This window comes from Mustela lutreola, chromosome 8 (assembly GCF_030435805.1).
Source record: "Mustela lutreola isolate mMusLut2 chromosome 8, mMusLut2.pri, whole genome shotgun sequence".
Classification (NCBI taxonomy): domain Eukaryota; kingdom Metazoa; phylum Chordata; class Mammalia; order Carnivora; family Mustelidae; genus Mustela; species Mustela lutreola.
This window is the reverse complement of record NC_081297.1, coordinates 46,779,418-46,799,153: the sequence shown is the minus strand read 5'-3', so window position 1 is coordinate 46,799,153 and position 19,736 is coordinate 46,779,418. Positions and strand designations below refer to the sequence as shown.

The window sequence follows — 19,736 nt, the reverse complement described above, 5'->3', positions numbered from 1 at the left end:
TTTGTCAATAGATTGTTCATGCTTTCCCATTTCACACACTTCTCTGCTGGCTCCGTTCCATTCCCAAAACTCTATAGGCACATACAATACACACGTACCCACTCACACCCACTCACACACAGAGAGACCCCCCACCTCATGAGGAACACAAATGGGCAGATGAAGAAGATTCAAGGAACTGGGGAACTCCTACCAGGCAGCCACGTTACCCGGGCACATGGCTAGTGTAGGATAAAATAGTGCAGTTAATGTGAGGAGGAAAGGAGACCTAGCGATCCCTGGGTTTAGTCCTTTCCTTGGAGGCCGTATGAGCAGAGGAGTTCAGAGCAAGGACTGTGAGCCAGACCCCCTGGATTGAGTCCTACCGGCTGCGCCACTTTGGGCAAGCTACTTATCTGACAGGAAGCTACCCACAGGGCCACCAGTGAGATTAAATGAGTTAGGACATGGAAAGCTCTTAGAGACAGGGCCGGCACATGGGACACTGGGGAAGTGTTTGCTGCTATATTGGGGTTTCTGCTGGACTTTGTTGTAGGTGAGAAAGTTGGAGTCTAGAACATAAGCTGCTCGTTTGATCATACTTCTTGACTCTTGCAGGAATAAAGCCTAAGGGAATACTTATAAATATGGACAGATATCCTTAATAAAAATAGTCACCGTAGCATCATTCAGAAGAACAGAAACCTGAATGTCCAACAGTAGGGGGTAGCAAATCATGGTGTATGTAATGGTGGTTATGTAATAATAGCATGAGAATATTAGAGGTACATGGAGTTTTTTAAATGAAATGCAATTATGACATCTATAGAGATATAGATACACAGACAGAGCTAGTCTAAAAGAAAAACCCAAAATAGACCAACACTGAATGTCTCTGGCTGTGGGATTATGGGGTCTTTTATTTTTTTTTTTTTCCTTATATTTTTCTGAGTTGTACGATTTTCCTTAGTAAGCAGAAAAGCCAGAAAATAAAATGTTTCAAGCAATCTGCTCAAAGTCAGACAGTGCATTAGGAGCCCACATAAGCTTTCTATCCCTGTCCAGGGTTCTGCTGCTTCATCAGGCACACTAACAATAGGGAGGAAAGCTAAATGGGATAAGGATGATGAACAGACACCAAAAAGCACCAAGGCCAGTATAGCCATGCAGGACTGGGAACCAGCACAGCCATATAGGACTGGGATCCAGCACAGTGGGAACCCTGGTCTGGACATGCAGCTCCAGCTTTCAGACTGGGCTGGAAGAGCAGAGCTGAACACTTTCTATCCAACCAAGACCCTTCTATCCACAGTCACCGCATAGCACAGTGGGGCCAACATAGAACCCTACACCTGCCCTTGGGGTCACTACCACTTTCCCAGAAATGGAAAAAATCATCTTCTATTTGGTCTGAGGATATCAAAGAATTGTACCCCCTTTTCTTTCCTCTGTCTTTTATACAGGTTCCCTCTGCAAATGGGGATCCAGAGACCCAGAACATTCTAGTTAACACCCCTGCTAGTCTGCATTCTCCTGCTTCTCCTTAATATAGAAGTGCCTTTCCATGCCCAACATTTTTCCAATCATAATGCCAAGGTACTTGACACAGCCAAAACCGAGAAATGTTTATTTTGCAACTGTGAAATAAAAAAGATCTGGAAGCACTTAATAACTAAAAGCTCATCTAAGAAAAATAGGAAGGAAGGAGGGAAGGAGGAAAAGCAAGAGAAAAACAGAGAGAGGCAATTTATCCCCCTTGGTATTACATAAAAATTATTATATCTCTTTCAAAATTTTGCTATAACCTGCTCCATTTTTTTGTAAGTGGTAAGTTCTGATCTTTGTCTGTAAAATAAGAGACTAGAGTGGGTGAGCCCGGAAATCCAATGATTCTATATTAAGTTGAAATTTAGTAACTCTGGCTCTCTTTTTAAAAGATCATTCTGGTGGCAAAAGCCAAGCAATAAAGTTTGCCAAGTTATCAAGGGAACCAGCTGTACATTCAATGAGTAAGCGAAGCATCCATAGAATTTTCAAGCAGAAACTCAAAAATTGTCTAGTCCAACCATCTCATGTTACAGATGGAAACACTGGGCCGGAGAATAATACCAAGAGCTACCATCTGGTGAGCACCGGACTGGTGACTTGCTCAGGGTCACACAGCAAGTCAGTGATAGACCCAGAATTAGGTGTGATGCCCACCATCTCCACAGTCCATTTATTCAAATTTCTGGTTTGAATTTAAAGATTTAAAGGTGAAAGAAAGAACTGGCTATCAGGAACTCCCCACAGCCCAAGATGTCCTGAAAAGGAGCAACAGGTACAAAGGCAACGGCAGGTTAAGAGTCACCACATCCTCTCTCCTTTTACCTCTAAACACAGAAAGGAAACCATGGAAGAAAGAACCTAGTCCTGGGCCAGCTGGGGCGGAGGAATAGACAATGAGCATCATGCCTTTCCTAGGGTGAGCAGAGTCAAAGGTAAGAGCCCTTAGTAGCACAAAGAACACCTAGCAGAAAGAGCTACCCAGCGAACTTAAGTCCCAGCACTGGAGGAACTGGGTCCAACTGGGAGGTACCATTGGAGAATACCTTGAAAACAATATTTAGGAGCATGGGAAAGAAGCCTGAAGATCCTGGTTACTTAGAGCTCACTGCTAGTATTTCTTTGAGTCTTGTGAATAAGATTTTTAAAATATGGTATTTAGTAAAGGCATGCTTGAACATTTACATTAAAAGGTCTAGTTGGGGTAGGTGTCTGACTCTTGATCTCAACTCAGGTCTTGATCCTCAGGGTCATGAGTTCAAACCCCATGTTGGCTCCAAAAAGGTCTATTTTAGTTATAAAAGTAAATAGAGATGCACATTGTAATCTTTGACTTTGTAAATGAGATGCACCGAACTGGTCTGTTATACCACAAGGGAATGCCATCGGGAGGCTATCAGCCCAGAGAAGTACATCTCAAGGGTGGATGTTTGCAATCAATAGAATAGAATAGAAACTCTAAATCCAACCAATAAGACCCAATTTACAGTTATTTTTCATAAGGATGATAAGAGGCCACAAAATGGTCCATTGGAGAAAATCTTTAAGGACTGAGGTTCCATGGACTCAAATTCATCATAAGGAATTTCAGAGGTCTTTGAGTTTCTTAAAATTTATTCCTTGGGTTATAGTTTTTGTGGGATGTAATTAGAAGTTACCCCTCAAATGGGGTGGAGATATTATGGTAAAAATAATTTTAACAACAAGTTTAAGAAGTGAAATAGGTTTATTTGGTGCAGGACTTCTCAGGGCCTTTAATTTCATGTTGCCATGCATCATGTATCTCCAAGAAGCAGAAATGTAGTGGCTGGGAACATTTCCATAGGAATGCCGTGTAGAACTAGGGCCCCATAGATCATATTTGAGGACCTCTGGCATAAGGAGTTATTCTAGGTAATATGGTCAGTTGAATATCCAACTCAGTTGGTACAAAATGGCAGAAAGGAAGTTGTATAACTGAGGTAGGAGGAAGACATGCCTACCACACAAATAGCAGGGAGACTGCATTTTGAAATATCTCTCCCTCTCATCCCCTGGTTATGGGGACGTCTCAGAACAAGCCTGGGCTAATGAGGGACTTTTCCGAATGCAGGGCAGAGGAATGGATTTTTCGTCTTTTGGAAGCCACTGCCTGCTCAATTTTTGTATGTCATTTTGTCTTATTCTCTACTTACTTATACATCATTGAGTTCAGCAGACTTCCTTACAGATGAAATATATTCCTGAGATGCTGTATTTAAGAAATATACTCTCTATAAACTGAACCTTATTTTCCACTGGCTTGTGTTATAATTCTGAAGAATGTTGACCCCAAATATATCATGACATTTCTGAGCCTGTTCGGCTTCTTCCTGGGTCCTTGTGCAGACTCCTTGCAACAACTTCTCCCACTCAAGGCAAACCCAGAAGCCAGGCAAGTAAATGCTGGCTGTCCACACTCAATTATTCGATATCCCAGTTAATTCCTAAGTGTGTTAGAAATTGTCACTGCTTCCCAGAATTTTGCATGGATAAGTTACTTCTTTGCTTATGCTCTTTCTAAATGGATTATGAGAACTGCTGGGTGTTCCCTTCTGCGGCCTGTTTTAACAGGGAGGTGGTTTTCTGCCTTAGAGGGTATTAAGACCCTTTCTATGAGTCACCTGTCATCCTACCAAGTGTTGGGTAATTACATCACTGAACCATGACCAGGGGTAAGCTAGGAAACCCAGATCTACAAAGAAAGAGAAACTATCGCACATGTATTTCCTAAAGGCCTTGGTTTAAATGAGCTTTGAGTGGTTCTAATTGTTTCTAAAGGTTGGGCAATTTTTAGAGGCCCTGCCTATGTCTCAGTGCCCTGCTAGAATGGGCCAACAAAAGAGATCACGGGAAAAAATAACCCATTTTTATTGAATCCTTACTGTGTGTCAGGACCTGCGAGCTTTGCCTCCTTTAACCCCACCTGTCCCCATGAGGGATGTTCTATCAATGATATAGTTTTACAGAGGAGAGAACCACGGCTCAGAGAGGTTCCCAGTGTTCCCAAGGCCACATAGTTACACAGACAGGGTGGTAGCACTGGGTTCTGACTCCTGGGTTAGCACATCACCCCTTCTTGCACAGTTCATAGTGAGACACAAGGGACTTAGGACCGGGACCTCATTTCTCCCATCCTGCCTCACCTGACATGGCTATAGGCGTGGGAGATACCATGCTACCCTCGTGGGAATTCATGATCGAGACAGTCTGAATACAGTAAGAAAAAGAGAAAATTGCAATAGAGTTCGTTAGAGTTCCCACTTTTGAATACACATTTGAAAAATATCCACTAGTTCTTCCAGTGAATAAAAAGGCTCTTTCTCAAATCTGGTAGGTAATCCTGCAATCTGGTTCATAATACCTTCTCCTCCCACTGGACAAAGGAATTACAATTGTATGAAGTATGCCATAAATGAACTTAAGTTCATTTTTCTACAGACTATATGCTTTCTTTTAAGTTTAGCTACATCCTGTGATTTCATTTAAACGCGAAAGGGTCCCTGCCTGTTAAAAATCACCTGTTTTTTTTTAACAGAAAAATGATTTTCTTACTTTTATACACATGCACACATGTCAAAAACACCTTTTCAGAATTTTCCAGAACATCTATGGGGAAAAGTGAGGCAGATGGTCATTAAGATGGAAGACCCGTGATGGATTTCCTTTAACCCAACCTGATTTAATATTTTCTGCGCTCCTAGAAAGATCAAGTATGGGGGTCAGTGGGATGAGTAGGGGAAGGGTCATGGAATCCTTTTAAATTTGGGTTTTCAGAAGGGAAAGGCGTCCCTAGTAAGAGATGACCAACATGAAATCTGCTCTTCTCTTGGGACCCTGGAGTTGCCTCTAGCCCAAATTGCTATTAGACTCTGGCCCCAAAATATCCTGATAAAATAACAGATAAAGCAAGGAAAAGAGGAGAACCTTTCTTATCTCTCTCCCAACACAATAATGTTGGACACACTTCCAGCTCTGCGGTCAGCTCACTTTTGGCCAATAAGCCCGTCAACAGCAGAGTCTGATTGAGGGCTGAAACTGACAGGGAAGAATCTAGGAAGAGAGGGAAGAAAGAGTGTGGGGACGACCATGGGCTTCGAGTGTTGCACAGATGCAGAGCCCCTGGCTGGTAGCCAGCCATTCCCCAGGAGAGCTACAGGATCCCACAGCGATCCTCGACTCACAACGCTGAGTCCCAGCCTGCACGAACAAAGTGATGTCTCATTATCTGACATCACAGAAGTAGGCAGCTGGCCTCGAGTCAGAAATACCCAAACACCGAGGTTTGCTTTTTTTTTTTTTTTTTTTTTTTTTTTGCATTTTAATGATTTTAGATGGAAATCCTTAACTGCATCACACATTTCCTTGCCCACTTAATTGGACAGAGAACATAACTTAGCCTGTTCTTGATTCCTACAAGGTCCCTTCCCTCCAAGCAGCAGCCCAGTTCTGTCTCCAGTTGTGACTGCCTCCTGCACGGGCTGCCAGCCCTCGCTTCTGCTTTCACTCTGTTCCTAACAACCACACCTACCGCCGTCCCATCCAACAGTCCACTGAGGTTCAGCGAGATCATTCAAGGAAGGCTCTGAGGGAGGGCCCATGCACCAGTGTCCACGGAGTCACCAGATGAAGTGGTCTGGGCACAGTGCCTTTGGTAGAAACGCACACGTAGGGCATATTTCCCACCTAGGAGGAAAACAATGCTGGGGGTACAAGAAAAATGACAGCCCCAGCCTCAGTGGACACTGGGCAAAAGAGAGCCCACTACACCTTGGGAAGGGGACAGCTCCCTCAGCTACTGCCGACTGAAGACGAAAAGCCAAAACGTAGGATCAAGAAGACCAGCTCTTCCATTTTTCAAAAGAAAACAAAACTCAAGTTCTGCATGTGAAATCTCCCAGTATTTCTCATATCTTTCCCCAGTTTTGTTGAGATAAAATTTTCATAATACAATATTTCTTAACACGGCATCGTAGCTGACCTACAAGTCACTGATTTAGGACCTATTATCAGGAATAACCTGCACAGTTTTTTTGGGTTAGGTGCTCTGGGGTTGCTATCTAGAATTCTGCAGGGATATGAAACCATCTGCCAGAGGATTGCAGTGCAGAAAATAAGAATTAAGTAAAAAAAAAAAAAAAAAAAAAAAAAAAAATCACCTCCAGAGGAGCAGAAGGGAAGTACCAGGCCCGGAGTGTGGCTGGGTATGGGTGGGTGAGAGCCTGGGGTCCCCATGTGCAGTCCTGTGCACTGCTCCTGGGTAAATGTGACCCCCTCCCCGAAACACTGAGAGCAGTCCTACAGGAGACACAAACTTTTTTCCCCATCATGCCAGACTTCTCCCTCTTCACAGCAATGCCAACTTGCCTTAAAGCAGCTGGAGACTGCCTGATTTACGGTTCAGCCACCGTGGCTTTTAGAAACTTTTTTCTTCCTGACACTAGCCCTGTGGTTTATAAAAGGAATCTGTAACCAACAGCGATTTCTCTTTCTCTCCTAGGACAACAAAGTACAGAGAAGAATCTAGAAGCTGATTTCTGTTTCTCAGGGTGTCAGAAATCAGCAGTCCTGAGTTAAGATGCTACCTCTCAGCATCCCTCCTATCCTTTTCAAAATACAGAAGTCTCAAATAACCTGCTTTCCTGACTTCCAATTTGTGACAGTTTCCTGTAGCCCAGTCACTAAATTTACCGGAAAAACTATAGTCCCGAAAGGTTAGAGAACATCTTAGTTGGTAAGATTAAAAGCAAAGGGCTTGGCCTCCCAGGCCAGAGCCTGTACATGAGCCTGTCTTTGTCCAGTGTGAAAATAGCTTTGGTACTTACTAGAATAACAATTTTTAGTCGTTCCTTACAAATCCAGCAGCTGGCTATCTGATGAAGAATTTCTCTAGCTAGGCCTGCTGTCTCTGTACCTTCGAAAGTCGGGGAAGAGAGAGATGAAATTACAAAGCACTGAATTCCACTTCCTATAGACAGCTGTGCTAATGAGTTTGGCTGGATAGGAAATGAATAAAATTGGTAAGTTTAATCCTTAGGTTTCTGTTTTCCATAAAAATATATATATACAAGTGGTGAAGTTAGAAAATGTGAGTCCTAGATCCAGCTTTGCTCTGAATTAACTGGAATCACAGGCTAATCTTTCCACTTGTCTGCACCAACCCTCTCCTTCATAAAGAGCAGCATTTAGGGCCCCTCCCAGCCCCCCTACCCATTCTGTCCCTGTGACCCTCAGTACTGTCCTTCCCAATGCTCTGGTGCTCCTGGGAGGAGTTTTCTATCTTGGTTGAAAAAAATATCACCAGTATATCCATTTTATTTTCACAAGATACATTCAGATTACGTGTCTATATATTAAATCACATCTTAGGTGCCATTATTTAAACAGATTCTGCTGTGAATCCTTCAGGCAAAGAACCTCCTGGATAAAATAGCTAGCTACCATGAGTCTATTTTTTATATCATATTTCATGTAAATGTTTATTTCAGAGAACGGAACTGAAGTCAGTGGGGATCCTGCCTCTCTCTGAGAGGACAGGTGTTTCCAGCCCCACTCCACGGTGGCTGGCTGTTCAGCGTCACTGAGGCTCCCTGGGCCCTGCTCTGCTGAGAGTTTACTTTCTGCTAACCTCTTTAATGTGTCTGTTTGTTTGAGCCTCCCAACAACTGTGTGAGGCGAGCAGAATTAGCTCCCCTACTTTGCAGACGACAAAACTGGAGAGACTGAATGAGGTGCAGCTAAGAACGGGGATTCCGATGCAAGTCTGCTACCTCCAAAGGAAAGCAAGCCAAGGAGTCAGAAGGGGGAGGCAGTCCCATTGCCCTGCCCTGCGCCAGGTCTTCTGTGCACGCTGGAGTGGTTGTGGGAATGAGCACAGGGTGAGTAGAATGTTGGGGCCAAATTGGGACCTCCAGTGAGAGCTGCAGTGGAAGCCAATGGGGACCCACAGGAGTAGGAGGGGCTAGCTTCTTCCAGCTCCGGGACCTCCTGGCTCCTCCCCCTGAAAAGAGCAAAGGGAAGCTGGAGCTCTCCTATGTATGACAGGGTGTCACCACCTGCAAAGTGAGGGGAGATGTCACCATCTGCAAAGGGAGGGGATGAGGGCAGTGGGTCGTGAAGATGGCCCAGGAACAGAGGGAGTGCTGAGGATGAGAACCAGGGGAGGTGGGATTTTGAAGGCTACTGGAGCAGTATAAGGAAACGGACCTAGAGTCTGACTTAGGTGTTCTATCCTCAGGGCTAACATGGGACCCTGCATTTGTCCCAAGGAGGAAGACCAGAGGAAGTAGGAGAGGAAGGTTCTGGAGGAGTGCCATCCCCCTGGGAACGTTAAAATGTGGAGGGAAGAGAACAGTGATGGTAGGAAGGAGGGGTCTATAGAAAGATGTACAGGTTTTCTCTTTACACCACTTTTTGAAAAAGCTTATTTATTTCTCTCAGCGGGGAGAGAGAGAGCGCGTGGGGGGGGGGGACAGAGGGAGAGAGAAAATCCGCTGAGCACGGGATCCCACACAGGGCTTGATCCCACAACCCCGAGATCATGACCTGAGCTAAAATTAAGAGCCAGGTGCTCAGTGACTGAGGCACCCAGGTGCCCCACACATGCATTTTTTTTTTTAATGCCACTTTGCTTTTACTAAAGACCTGTGTTAGTACCTGCTCTCAATAACGAGAGAAATCCGAAGAGGATTTTTGCTTTTGTGAAATGGTAATTCTTTGCTTTACTTCATTTGGTTTATGAAAGTTTTCACAGGAATGTTCTACTTTTGGATAGCTGGGGAAACCTGTGTGTGTGTGTGTGTGTGTGTGTGTGTGTGTGTGTGGCTATGTCAGATTATAGCTATGTGAGATTATAGCTATGTGAGATTCATCACAATATACAGGGTGGGCGGGGTGGGGAGAGACAGGGCACCTGCTGGTTTTCCCTCGAAGAGACAAATTGGCATATAAATAAAAGCCCTTATACACATCTAGGAACCACAAATCCACTCTCTCTTCTTGTTTAGTATTAATCGGACCCTCGAGTTCTATAAATTACGTCTCCCCTGAGGATGATGGGTCACACATCAGTTGTGTGCCCTTGAATATGCCCTCTGAGCCTCAACCATCCTATCTGTCAGGGGAAAACAATGCCTAGCCCACCAACCTCATTCGGTTGTTGTAGGATAATAGTAATAACAGCCAATCTTTGTATAGTGCTTTTATATATTGTTACATATTATACCACGTGTCTATTATTACATGTTACATAAACACTGTACATATATTAGTTCATGTAATCCTCAAAACAGCTCCCTGACATTGGTACTATTATTATCCTCCCCTTTACAGAAAGGGAAACTGAGGCACAGAGCAGCGTCAGAACTTGCTCCGTGTCACCTGGCAGGCAAGTGACCAAGGTGAGATTTGAACCCTGGAAACTTAGCTCCAGAGTCTTTTTTGTTGCTCCTAGCCTTTTCGTTATATGACATGATGTTTGACAGCATTGAAGGCATTTTAAAGGCTTTTTTAAATGAATGGTACCGTCCTCATTCTTGCTAGGACCACTCCCATGGGGGAGGACCAAAGCAGAGGAAGGATTCACTGGGCAAGGACAGTGCCCTAGCCTTAGACATGCGGACCCGCCAGCCAGGTGCTGAGCCTCCTGGAAGAGAGGGAAAGAATGGCTCCTGTTCCTGGCCCCTCCCAGCCGCGCGACTATCTTCCTATGTTCTTTTTCAAAGCAAAGCGTCTCGGCTGCCAAGAGCTGGTTTGTCTGTCTCCTGGAGACAGAGGTTGTCAAGCCCGGAGAGAACAGTGAGCATGTCAAAAATAGCAGCACAAGCAGACTGCGTGGCTGTGATTTCCTTTTGAAATGTTGGTTTTGTGCTCACCGAAGAGTGGGGGTCTGTCTGTGCTCCCTGCAACCTGCAGCGGGGGCTGCTTGAGGATCCGAGATGTTTTCCAGGGGCGAGCAAAGCACGTCTGCGGAGGCCCAAGGCAGACGCAGGGGAAAGCCTCTTCATAGTAACAACGATAACATTAGAGTTGTATTAAAAAAAAAAAAATTGTTACAAACCCTCACCCAGGCTGGGTCCTAAGTAGGTTAAGTTGACAGCCAAGATGAGACCAGTACTATTAAGGATATTTACAGTCCCTTTTGCTCTGTCCTGGGAATGAGGGAGTCAGCACCTTGTTTGTCCTTCAGAAGTGGTCACAAATAGATTTTCACCCCCTCTTTAGGGTGCCAAGGGGATGAGAATGGAGAAGGGGCAGGGGAGGCAGGGTGAGCTCCTCTCTCTAGGGGTTCAGAGCAAAGGGACATGACATGACAATCTCCAATCCCACAGGGACCTCAAGCCCAAAGCAGGAAAGGGTTTCATTGGGAGACACAGTAACATGAGAACTGAGAGCCCATCTGTCTTGTATTCCCAGTGGCCTACATCTGACAAGTTCCCTCTCCCACTAAAGCCCCAAGCCCTAGGCCTTGGTCTGCTAGAAGCTCATCTGTGCCACTGGCGGCAGCCCCATATAAAGCAGAATGGAGAGAGGAAATCCTACAGTTTAAAGAATGAAAGGTTTCTTTTTCTTCCCTAAGTGACCTTGACAAGCTAGAATCAGACCCCACTTTGCTTCCCAGGGCAGTAACACACAGTCAAAAACGATCAGAGCTGGCATGGCAGCCAGATTGTCCCAGGAGGACAATATTCTCTGGGAATCTATCTTGGCATTTGTGTGGAGATGCCGGGTGACAGAAATACTGCCAAAAGCAAGGTCTCAGCCAGGGGAGAGAAGGAATGATAAGCAGCGGCGCTGGAAAGTGTCATGTGAGGAGAAGTACCAAAGGGAGGGAAGCATGGGTCCCAATGAGCAAAAGGCAAGTGAGAGTAAAAGAGCATTATCTGATGAACAGACCCTGAGCCAGGTGAGCTGACTTCTGTTTGCCCAAAGCACCAAAGACAGCGGACCCCACGGAGGCTGTAAAGGGTTAATGGTTACTGCAGGGAGGAGGTGGGAAGGAGGAAAGCAGAATAAAACCTTGACTCCAGCACAATTTCTTTAGGAATTCTGAGTTTACAGGTGCAGAGCCTAGGTACAGTTTTTTGGTTGGTTTGTGGGGATTTTGACATTTTTCCTCTTTGTTTTTGTTTTGCCAGCAAAGTCTGAACCCCTCGGGCAAGTTCACTGCCTTCGTCCTACGTAATGAATAGCGTCCAGCATACTCACCCCAGCGCAATACATGCTAATCACGCTCTGCAGTTACCAAAAATGGCTTTGACCTTTCTTGTGCTTGAGCAAAGAGGAAAAATCCCACAATGATTTGATTGTCAAAATTAAAAAAAAAGGCAGTTCTTGGCACCGTATTTGAGTAGCAAGGAGCGAGTGCATGAAAGCTCTAGTGTCCCCAAGTGGCAGAAGGAAAGAACTGTCATCCCGTCCTGGATACTTAGACTGGCCCGTCTTTAGAGATGCTGACCTTTTAGATTCATAAAACCAAACTGTTCTCCCAGCCGAGGTATGAAACTTAGGTTATCAACCCCATGCCACTTCTCCCCCTCCCAAAATCCAGGGACTTTTTTGGTTAATTTATAGAGTCATACAACTATCACCACAATGTGTTAGAAAATGTCCATTACCCTCCACCCCACCCCACCCTGTCCTGATGCTGGTGGGACTACCGCTAGCAAGGGGAGTGCACAATTCCCCTGAAGAACTGGGTGGAGAATTTTAATCCATCAGGTCAAGGAGTGTCCTGGCACCTTGCACCCCTGAGAGACATGCCCTTGCTTTGTCCTGCCTTCGGTGTGCAAGAGAGACAGCTGGAGGCCGTGAGGGCCTTCAAGTGAAACAAGGGCAGCTTGAGGGCCACTTCTGACTTAAGGCTTTTTCCAGGCTAATTCCAGTCCTAATTCCACTCCCTCCTAAGTCCTTGTCTTTGTGTTTAGCTTACTGTTCCTGTTCCTATTGTTCTTTTGTTTTGTTTTGAACCTTTGTGTAAGCTTTAAGTTGGGGAACTTAGAGGTTTTCTCTCTCTCTTTCTCTCCCTTCCTCCTTCCCCCACTTTTCTGTTTCCTTCTATTTTCTATTTTTGAAGATTAGGAAATTTCTGCAGAGATGCTTTTCTAAAGGCGGTGCAATCTCATCTTGCTCTGTAAGCTCAGAACTTGTGGTCACAGGGTCAAGCTTGGCAAGAAAGGACAGGACACTGTACTGGCAGGGAAGTGTTGGGGGGTAGGGGTGTCCTCCAGCCGGAGAACAGCCTTCCTAACAAACACTTGAGATCACTGCTGTCCTAGGGTTCAAGTTGTGATAGCAACAGAAGTGCTACAGCTGCTCCCTGCCACTAAAAAGGTGGAGTGAGGGAGAAAGATAGAAAGAAAGACACATAGAGAAGGAGGAAGAGATTTAAACAACGGAAGGGCAAACACCAGAAATGTGACAGTTAAGGGAGGGAAATGCAGTGAAAATGAGTAAACCTCGGAGAAGGGGAGGGGCGTGCAGAGAAAAGGAGGTGACTAGAAAGGGTGGGGGAGCCAGCAGTGAGGGAGCAGAAACGGAGGAAGGAGACTAAAGTACATGGAGTCACAGAAAATACGCAGGAGAGGAAGGTGGTCCCTGAGGACCAGGACGTCAAAGCCCTGGGTCTCCGGGATGCATGTGCTCCCCTCCCCGACTTGTAATCTGGCCCGGAGCACGGAGCCAGGATCATAGTTTCCCAACAACAGAACCTACCTCTGATGCAAAGGCGGCCAGCTGTCCCCCTCTCTCCTTAGGGATGATCCGGCAGGAGGACTATCCCACGTCTCAGCTGAGCCTGACAGATCCAGGAAGGCATTTGGGAGCTCCTGCTGGCGATCAGGTGTAACAGAGGCCTGACCCTTGCCTTTGCTGGCAGCTGGGAAATCACCACTCCAGCTGTCTCAGCGGCACAGGGTGCTCCACGCTCGGGGCACAGATTCCACACAAAGAGGCTCAGAGTCAGAGGGACTGCTTGGCAAAATCCTTCACAGAAACTAGGTCAGGTCACAGCCTCTCCGTGTTTCTTCGATGTCTTGAGAAGAGCCACCTATGAGACTGCTGGGAACAGAGCTAGATAATCCCCAGGAGGAAGAAGTGTCATTTCTTTCAGTCTCTCTGAGAGCAGGGAGGAGCCTCTCTGAGGAGATGGCAGTTCCATGATCCTCTCATGGACTGTGACTGTCAGACTCTCGGAGGGCCCCGCCTGGCCGCCCCTTGAGGAGCCTGTCCCCTCCAAGTCTCCCCTTGTCATTTTGCAAAAGATAATACTGACATTGGTTTAACTGGCAGTTGCTTAGCATTCAAATTTCTGAAGACTCGGGGGTGAGATGAGGCAGCTTCGATGACTGGATGGGGAAACCGGGAAGAGAGGTCTAGGGAGAAAGTTTGAGGAACTGCTTCCCCCTCATTTTCCGAAGGTCACACAGCCGGCTGGTCATCACCAGCCCCTCAAGCACTATGTAGGAGGTGTTCCCATTTCAGAAGCTGGGAATATGTAGTCTCCTGTTCTCCCTTGATGCCCAAATCAGAAGATAGAGAGAACAGTCTGGAAGGTTGCTATGGCAACCAGAGTCCCTGGAGAGCCCAGCTCTCCACAAACCCTTTACTTTCAGGCATGCTCTGACTTGAAAAGGAAATGTTTTATTAGGGATGGTGATGAGGATGAACACATACACACATATAGAGATGAACATGCGTACATGTTCCAACATTAACCCTCGCAGAAAGCAACCCGCTGCCTCTGGAGTGGGCCCTTCTCCTTTCGCCCCCTAAGCCAGAAGTAACGGAAGGAATTTGGAAAACCAGAACTTCATGGCCTCGGAACGGATTTCCGAATCAGGAACTCCTCTTATCTGTATTTCAGGTTTGGAGAAGCCAAGCTCCCAGTCAAGGCTGCCTCTGGCCCTGGAAGGATCCCACTGAACCTGTCTAAAGAGCATTCTCCTTGCTGATGGGTAAGAAGAGAGACTGAGGCCCAGGTCAAGAGGCTAAGCAGGGATTTAGGGAGCTAATAACCCACGATAGCCTACTCTTGGGCTTTGGATCCAAGACAGGAACTCTGCAGGGAGGTTTTGCCTCTGGGTGACGGGAAAACTGGCTAATGAACTAAAAACTCAAGTCCTTTACTAAAATTCATACATTTGCATAGCATCATCCCCAGCTTCCCAGATGAGTTCATCAACATTCCCCATGAGGTAGGGAGGGGAAGACATTAATGTTCCCATTTAATGGGTTGGGAAATTGAGGCACAAAGAGGAACTGTGGCACCCAAGTTACCCTGTCAGGTTGTGGCAAAGTCCAGATTTAGATCTAGCACTCACAGGAGTCACGGTGCCTCTCAAGAAAACCCTCAAAAGGCCATCCCTCATTAAGTTGCTCTTTGAGAAAATGATTTAAAAAAATTTTTCATCAAAGAGCCTTAAAGCATAGATATAAAATTAAAAACATGTTAACAGTCCTTTCGGTTTCTGAACTGCACCCAGAAGAGCTCAGAACAGTAGTACATCACAGTTTTTCAAGGTAACAAACAAATGACAACGTTACCAGGAGAGAAATGAAGGGAAGTGGGAAGGTGGGATGAAGACAGCAGTTTCACGCTGGAAGAGGGTGACTTATCTAGTGGTGACACGGCCACATTACCTTACCAGTTAGAGCAGGTCAGCTGCAGCTCCAAGGGGCAGAGCAGGTGAATGTTTGCTTGACTCAGAAAAAAAAAAAAAAAAAAAAAACCACCTCTAACAGTAAGACTGTCAACAAAGGAATGACGTTTCTTCTTGACTCTGAACCTATTTCATTGCCCCTAAAATGGGAAGAACCCCACGCTAGCATCCAATGCATGCTTTTACCTGTCTGGAGGTTTAAGCTAGAGTTTGCTTTGGAAAACCTTCAACTGCAATCCTAAGTCAAATTCCCAGGAAGCAGGGTGGGGGGCTCGAGAGGGTTGGGGGAAAGCATGGGGGAGAAATTTCCCATCTGCAACAAGGTTTTTCTTTGCACGCCTCCCGGATGACAATGTCTGCTCAAGTGATACCTCTCTTTAGATAATGTGGTCAGGCAAGTTGCTTGACTCTGTTCAGCCACTTCTCTTGGCTTTGTGGTTCCCTCTTTCCAGTTCCTCTGCACAGGAAGGCACTTGCACAAAAAGAGTATTTGGCTCTGAGAAGGAACCTTCCTGGAAGCTAGACAGTCAGGGAGGGAAGAACTGAATGTAGACCCAAGGCTGACATACCCACTGTGCCAGGACACACCTGGAGGAATCCACTGGCCCCTTTGGTCTGAGACTGACTCTAATGTCCTCCAAATGGCCAATTTTAATTGCAGTTTCTCTAATTCCTTCCAATTTTCGAGACAAAAAACAAATTTGGAGGCTGTGCAGCTAAAGGCTTTACCAAGGGTCCTCTGCAGGATAAGCAGCAGGTGTTACAGGGCACAGGAATAAAACAGAAAGATGAACACTCCAGCTTCTGCTAGTTACCATGTAGCCCAAAGCTGACAGGTGCATGCCCCAAAGCAAAGGACACCAAGGAGAGAAATAGGACCCAGGTAAGCCTGGCTTCCATCCTGTTGACATCTCTGTTCCTAGAGATATTACCAGCCCCAGACATGAAAGTTTAGAGTCAGGAGGGAAGGTCAGACGGAAATCTCATCCACTTGACAGAAGATGGGCATGAATGGGTGGCACCGTTAGAATTTCAAGAATGACATTTAGATGGTTAAACCTTGAATGCTGTAGAGATCAAGCAACAAGGTTGACAGTCCAGGTATCTGGACCCGGTGCAGGGGAGGGAGTCAGGAATTCGGCTGGAGCTCAGGTGAGGGGGTGGAGAATGAGAAGGAAGCCTGAGACTGCTCAGTGTCCTCCTTTCCATTCACACCCTGACTGCATCAGTCAGACCTCAGTGAGCATCCTTTTCTCTGCATATGCCCGATGTGGAGGGGGAAGGTAACTGGGTCTCCGTTCCCGAGTGGTCTCGGAGAATTCAGGCTTGCCAAGTCCACTGTCGGCTGCCTTCAGGTCTGGTGTAGGCTGCCCACAAGTGACATGGGTATACTGGCCTTGCTCCTCCTGCTCTGTCTCCCTGTGGTAGAAGTAGTTGAAGTTGGAGACAATGACGGGCACAGGCAGGGCGATGGTGAGGACCCCAGCGATGGCACACAGCGAGCCCACGATCTTGCCCCCCACCGTCATGGGGTACATGTCTCCATAACCTACCGTGGTCATTGTAACCACTGCCCACCAGAAGGCATCTGGGATGCTGGGAAAGAGTGAATCATCATCATCAGCCTCTGCGAAGTAGACGGCACTGGAGAAGAGGATGACTCCGATGAAGAGGAAGAAGATGAGCAGCCCCAGCTCCCGCATGGAGGCCTGCAAGGTCTTGCCCAGGATCTGCAGCCCCTTGGAGTGGCGGGACAGCTTGAAGATGCGGAACACCCGGACCAGGCGGATCACTCTGAGGATGGCCAGGGACATGGCCTGCTGCCCATTCTGGCCGCCCCCTCCACTGGCTGACTGCTGCTCCTGCTGCTGCACCAGCTCAGTGCCCAGGGTGATGAAGTAGGGGAAGATGGCCACCAAGTCAATGATGTTCATGATGTTGCGGAAGAAGGCTGGCTTGCTGGGACAGGCAGAAAAGCGAACCAGGAGCTCAAAAGTGAACCAAACTATACACAGGGTCTCCACCAGAAAGAACGGGTCAGTAAAGAAGGAGCCCCCAAGAGTACTTAGTGAGGAGGAGCCCCCTGCCACCATGCCCCCTGGGGGTATGCCAGGATGAAAGGTATAGGAATCATCTTCATCCTCGTCTTCCTCTTGACTACCCCTGGAAATTGGGGAGTCTCTGCTCACACCATTGCTTCCACCTCGACCATCTGCACGGAACTGGGGCAAGGTCTCCAAGCAAAAGATGACGATGGAGATAAGAATGACCAACACGGAGACGATGGCGATGCCCCTGGCCGGGCCTGAGCTCTCAGGGTACTCGAAGAGAAGCCAGACCTGGCGCTGAAAGGGCTGGGAGGGCAGTGGCTTCTCGTCCTCGCCACCTTCGGGCAGGCAGCCCTCGTCCTCCCGGAAGGCCGCCAGGGCCTCATCCCCCAGCTGGTAGAAGCGGATCTCCTCTAGGAAGATGTCCAGGGGCACGTTGACCGGCCTCCGCAGGCGGCCCCCAGACTGGTAGTAGTAGAGAATGGCGTCGAAGCTGGGCCGGTTGCGGTCGAAGAAGTACTCATTCCTCAGGGGGTCGAAGAAGCGGACTCTGCGACCAGGGTCTCCCAGCAGCGTGTCGGGAAACAGCGACAGGGTGCGCAGTTGCGTCTCGAAGCGCAGCCCGGAGATATTGATCACCAGGCGCTCGCTACTACAGCAGCCCCCGCCCCCGCCGGCCTCCGGGAAATCTCCCGCATCCTGTTGCTCCCCCTCTGGCCCACGGACCTCCCCCGGCGCCGCCAGCGTCAGGGATTTCTCCGACCTCATGTCCCCTCCGCGGTGCGCTCCCTGCCACTAGGACGGCGCCCCCGACACAACCTCTGTCTGGAGCGCGGCACCTCTTCCCGGCTCTCAGCGGCGCCCTCGGTGCAGGGTGGGGCTCGCGCTCCTCCGAGCTCGCGGTCTGGCCTGGCCGCTGGGTCTGGGAGCCCCGGAGCCCTAGCCTCTGCAAGGCTAGGTCTGGGGAGGGGACCCGGACGCAGAGGATTTAGCTCCGCGCCTCCAGATATCCGCGCTTGGGTGCCACAGCTTACTGGGATACCTGGAACCGCAAACTGGCGCGTGTGAAACGGGCTGCCCGAAAGGACGCGTGGCTTCGCCCCCTGTCGTGTCTGAGACTGGGCTCCAGGACGCGGGGGTCCGCCCTCCGGACCGGCTAGCTCTTCCCAGCTCCCACTGCGTTTCTCCGGCCGCTCAAGCCCCCCCGGCTGCCGCTGGGAGCGAAGCGCCAGACGCGCCTCCCTCCGGCTCGGCAGAGACTCCTGGCGGAGCTCGGCCTCCGCCCTACGTGCACCGCGAGCTCCGTCTGGCCAAGGTCGCCGTTCCCGCCGCCACAGCCGCCACCTCCTCCCTGTGAGTCGCGCCGCAGGCCTCGCAGAGGGCCCTGCGGCTGCCCCGGCGCTGGGGCGCGGGGACCCACCTCCCCACTGCTCTAGCCTTCACTGCAGCCGCTGCAGCTGCAGCCGCTCGGCTCTCCGCTCTGCCCTTCCTTCCCAACACTCACTCTCCAAGTGACGTGGCAGGCCCCGCCTGCTGCCCCCTCCCACCCCACTCTCACATCACACCCCTCGCCCAGCCAGGGGCTGCCGCGAGCCAGGGCGCTGTGGAAATAGACACACACTTGTCTCACCAGTAATCTTTCCCGCGCTCGCCTGGCACGCCTCTCCCTTGCTCGCATTCACAATCGTGGCCCCCTAAACAAGCACCAGCACCCTAATACCACACCCCCTCCACCTCCGCAATCAGCTTTCCTCTTTTCAGCTTACCGGTGGTGATCTGCGCAGGGCATTTCACCGTCGAGAAAACACACCCCGCCCCACGGTGGAACCCATAACGCGGAGCACTGTACCTCCACTCATCCCGAAATCTAATGAAAATATCGAATCATATTTTGTCCGACTGTGTTTATGAAGACCCATTTGTCGGCTTCCTTAATGTACTTAAAAAAAAATACAGAAAACGTTTGGAGAAGTTTTTAGAGCTTCCAATTTAGATAGTATTCCAATGTAAGTCCCCAGATAATCCATACCTCCCTTTCCGAACCTGGGCGGGCAAGGCTACAACTGTCCTAGAGCCCCAAAGTGATAGCAGAGAAAGGTTTGGGAACTCTCCCATTGCCTTTCTCATCAGAAGTTTTCCAGGGAAGTTCTGGGAACTTAGGCAGTACTTCCAGTGAAGAAAGAATCAGAAGATGGTGGTATCTCAGAGGTATCATAGGGCAGGGAAACACACCCTGGAGTTCTTTTGTTCCCAGCCTTCCTGGGAACTCATCAGGATTGCACAGACAAGAAAAGAGAAGAGGGGGTGAGTGGAAAGTGGTATGTAAGAATGTTGGAAAAAAATAACGGCTGCATTTACTGAGCATCTAATATGTGCTGACCACATTCCAGATGCTGCACCTGTGTTGTGTCCCTCACGGCGCTGTTTATCTCATAACCCTATGAGAAAGATGGCCTCTGCCCCCTAGGTAATGTTACAGTGAAGACTC

At 48.2% G+C, this 19,736-nt stretch overlaps 1 protein-coding gene and 1 long non-coding RNA gene across 3 annotated transcripts in view; one reads left to right on the top strand and one right to left on the bottom strand.

Moving 5' to 3' along the window:
- Positions 1-18,842, bottom strand: part of KCNA6 (potassium voltage-gated channel subfamily A member 6) — a 43,687-nt gene extending 24,845 nt beyond the window's left edge. For both annotated transcript variants that reach the window (XM_059184567.1, XM_059184566.1), the window contains exon 1: positions 13,255-18,842. In XM_059184567.1, coding sequence (XP_059040550.1) covers positions 16,430-18,016 — 1,587 coding nt within the window. In that variant the 5' untranslated portion in view covers positions 18,017-18,842 and the 3' untranslated portion in view covers positions 13,255-16,429. The remainder of the gene's footprint in view (positions 1-13,254) is intronic.
- LOC131838423 (uncharacterized) lies at positions 8,036-16,714 on the top strand. The gene is made up of 3 exons (XR_009356595.1): positions 8,036-8,420; positions 14,405-14,495; positions 16,629-16,714. It is a non-coding gene; the product is annotated as an uncharacterized LOC131838423 (long non-coding RNA).
- Positions 18,843-19,736: the final 894 nt, after the last annotated feature.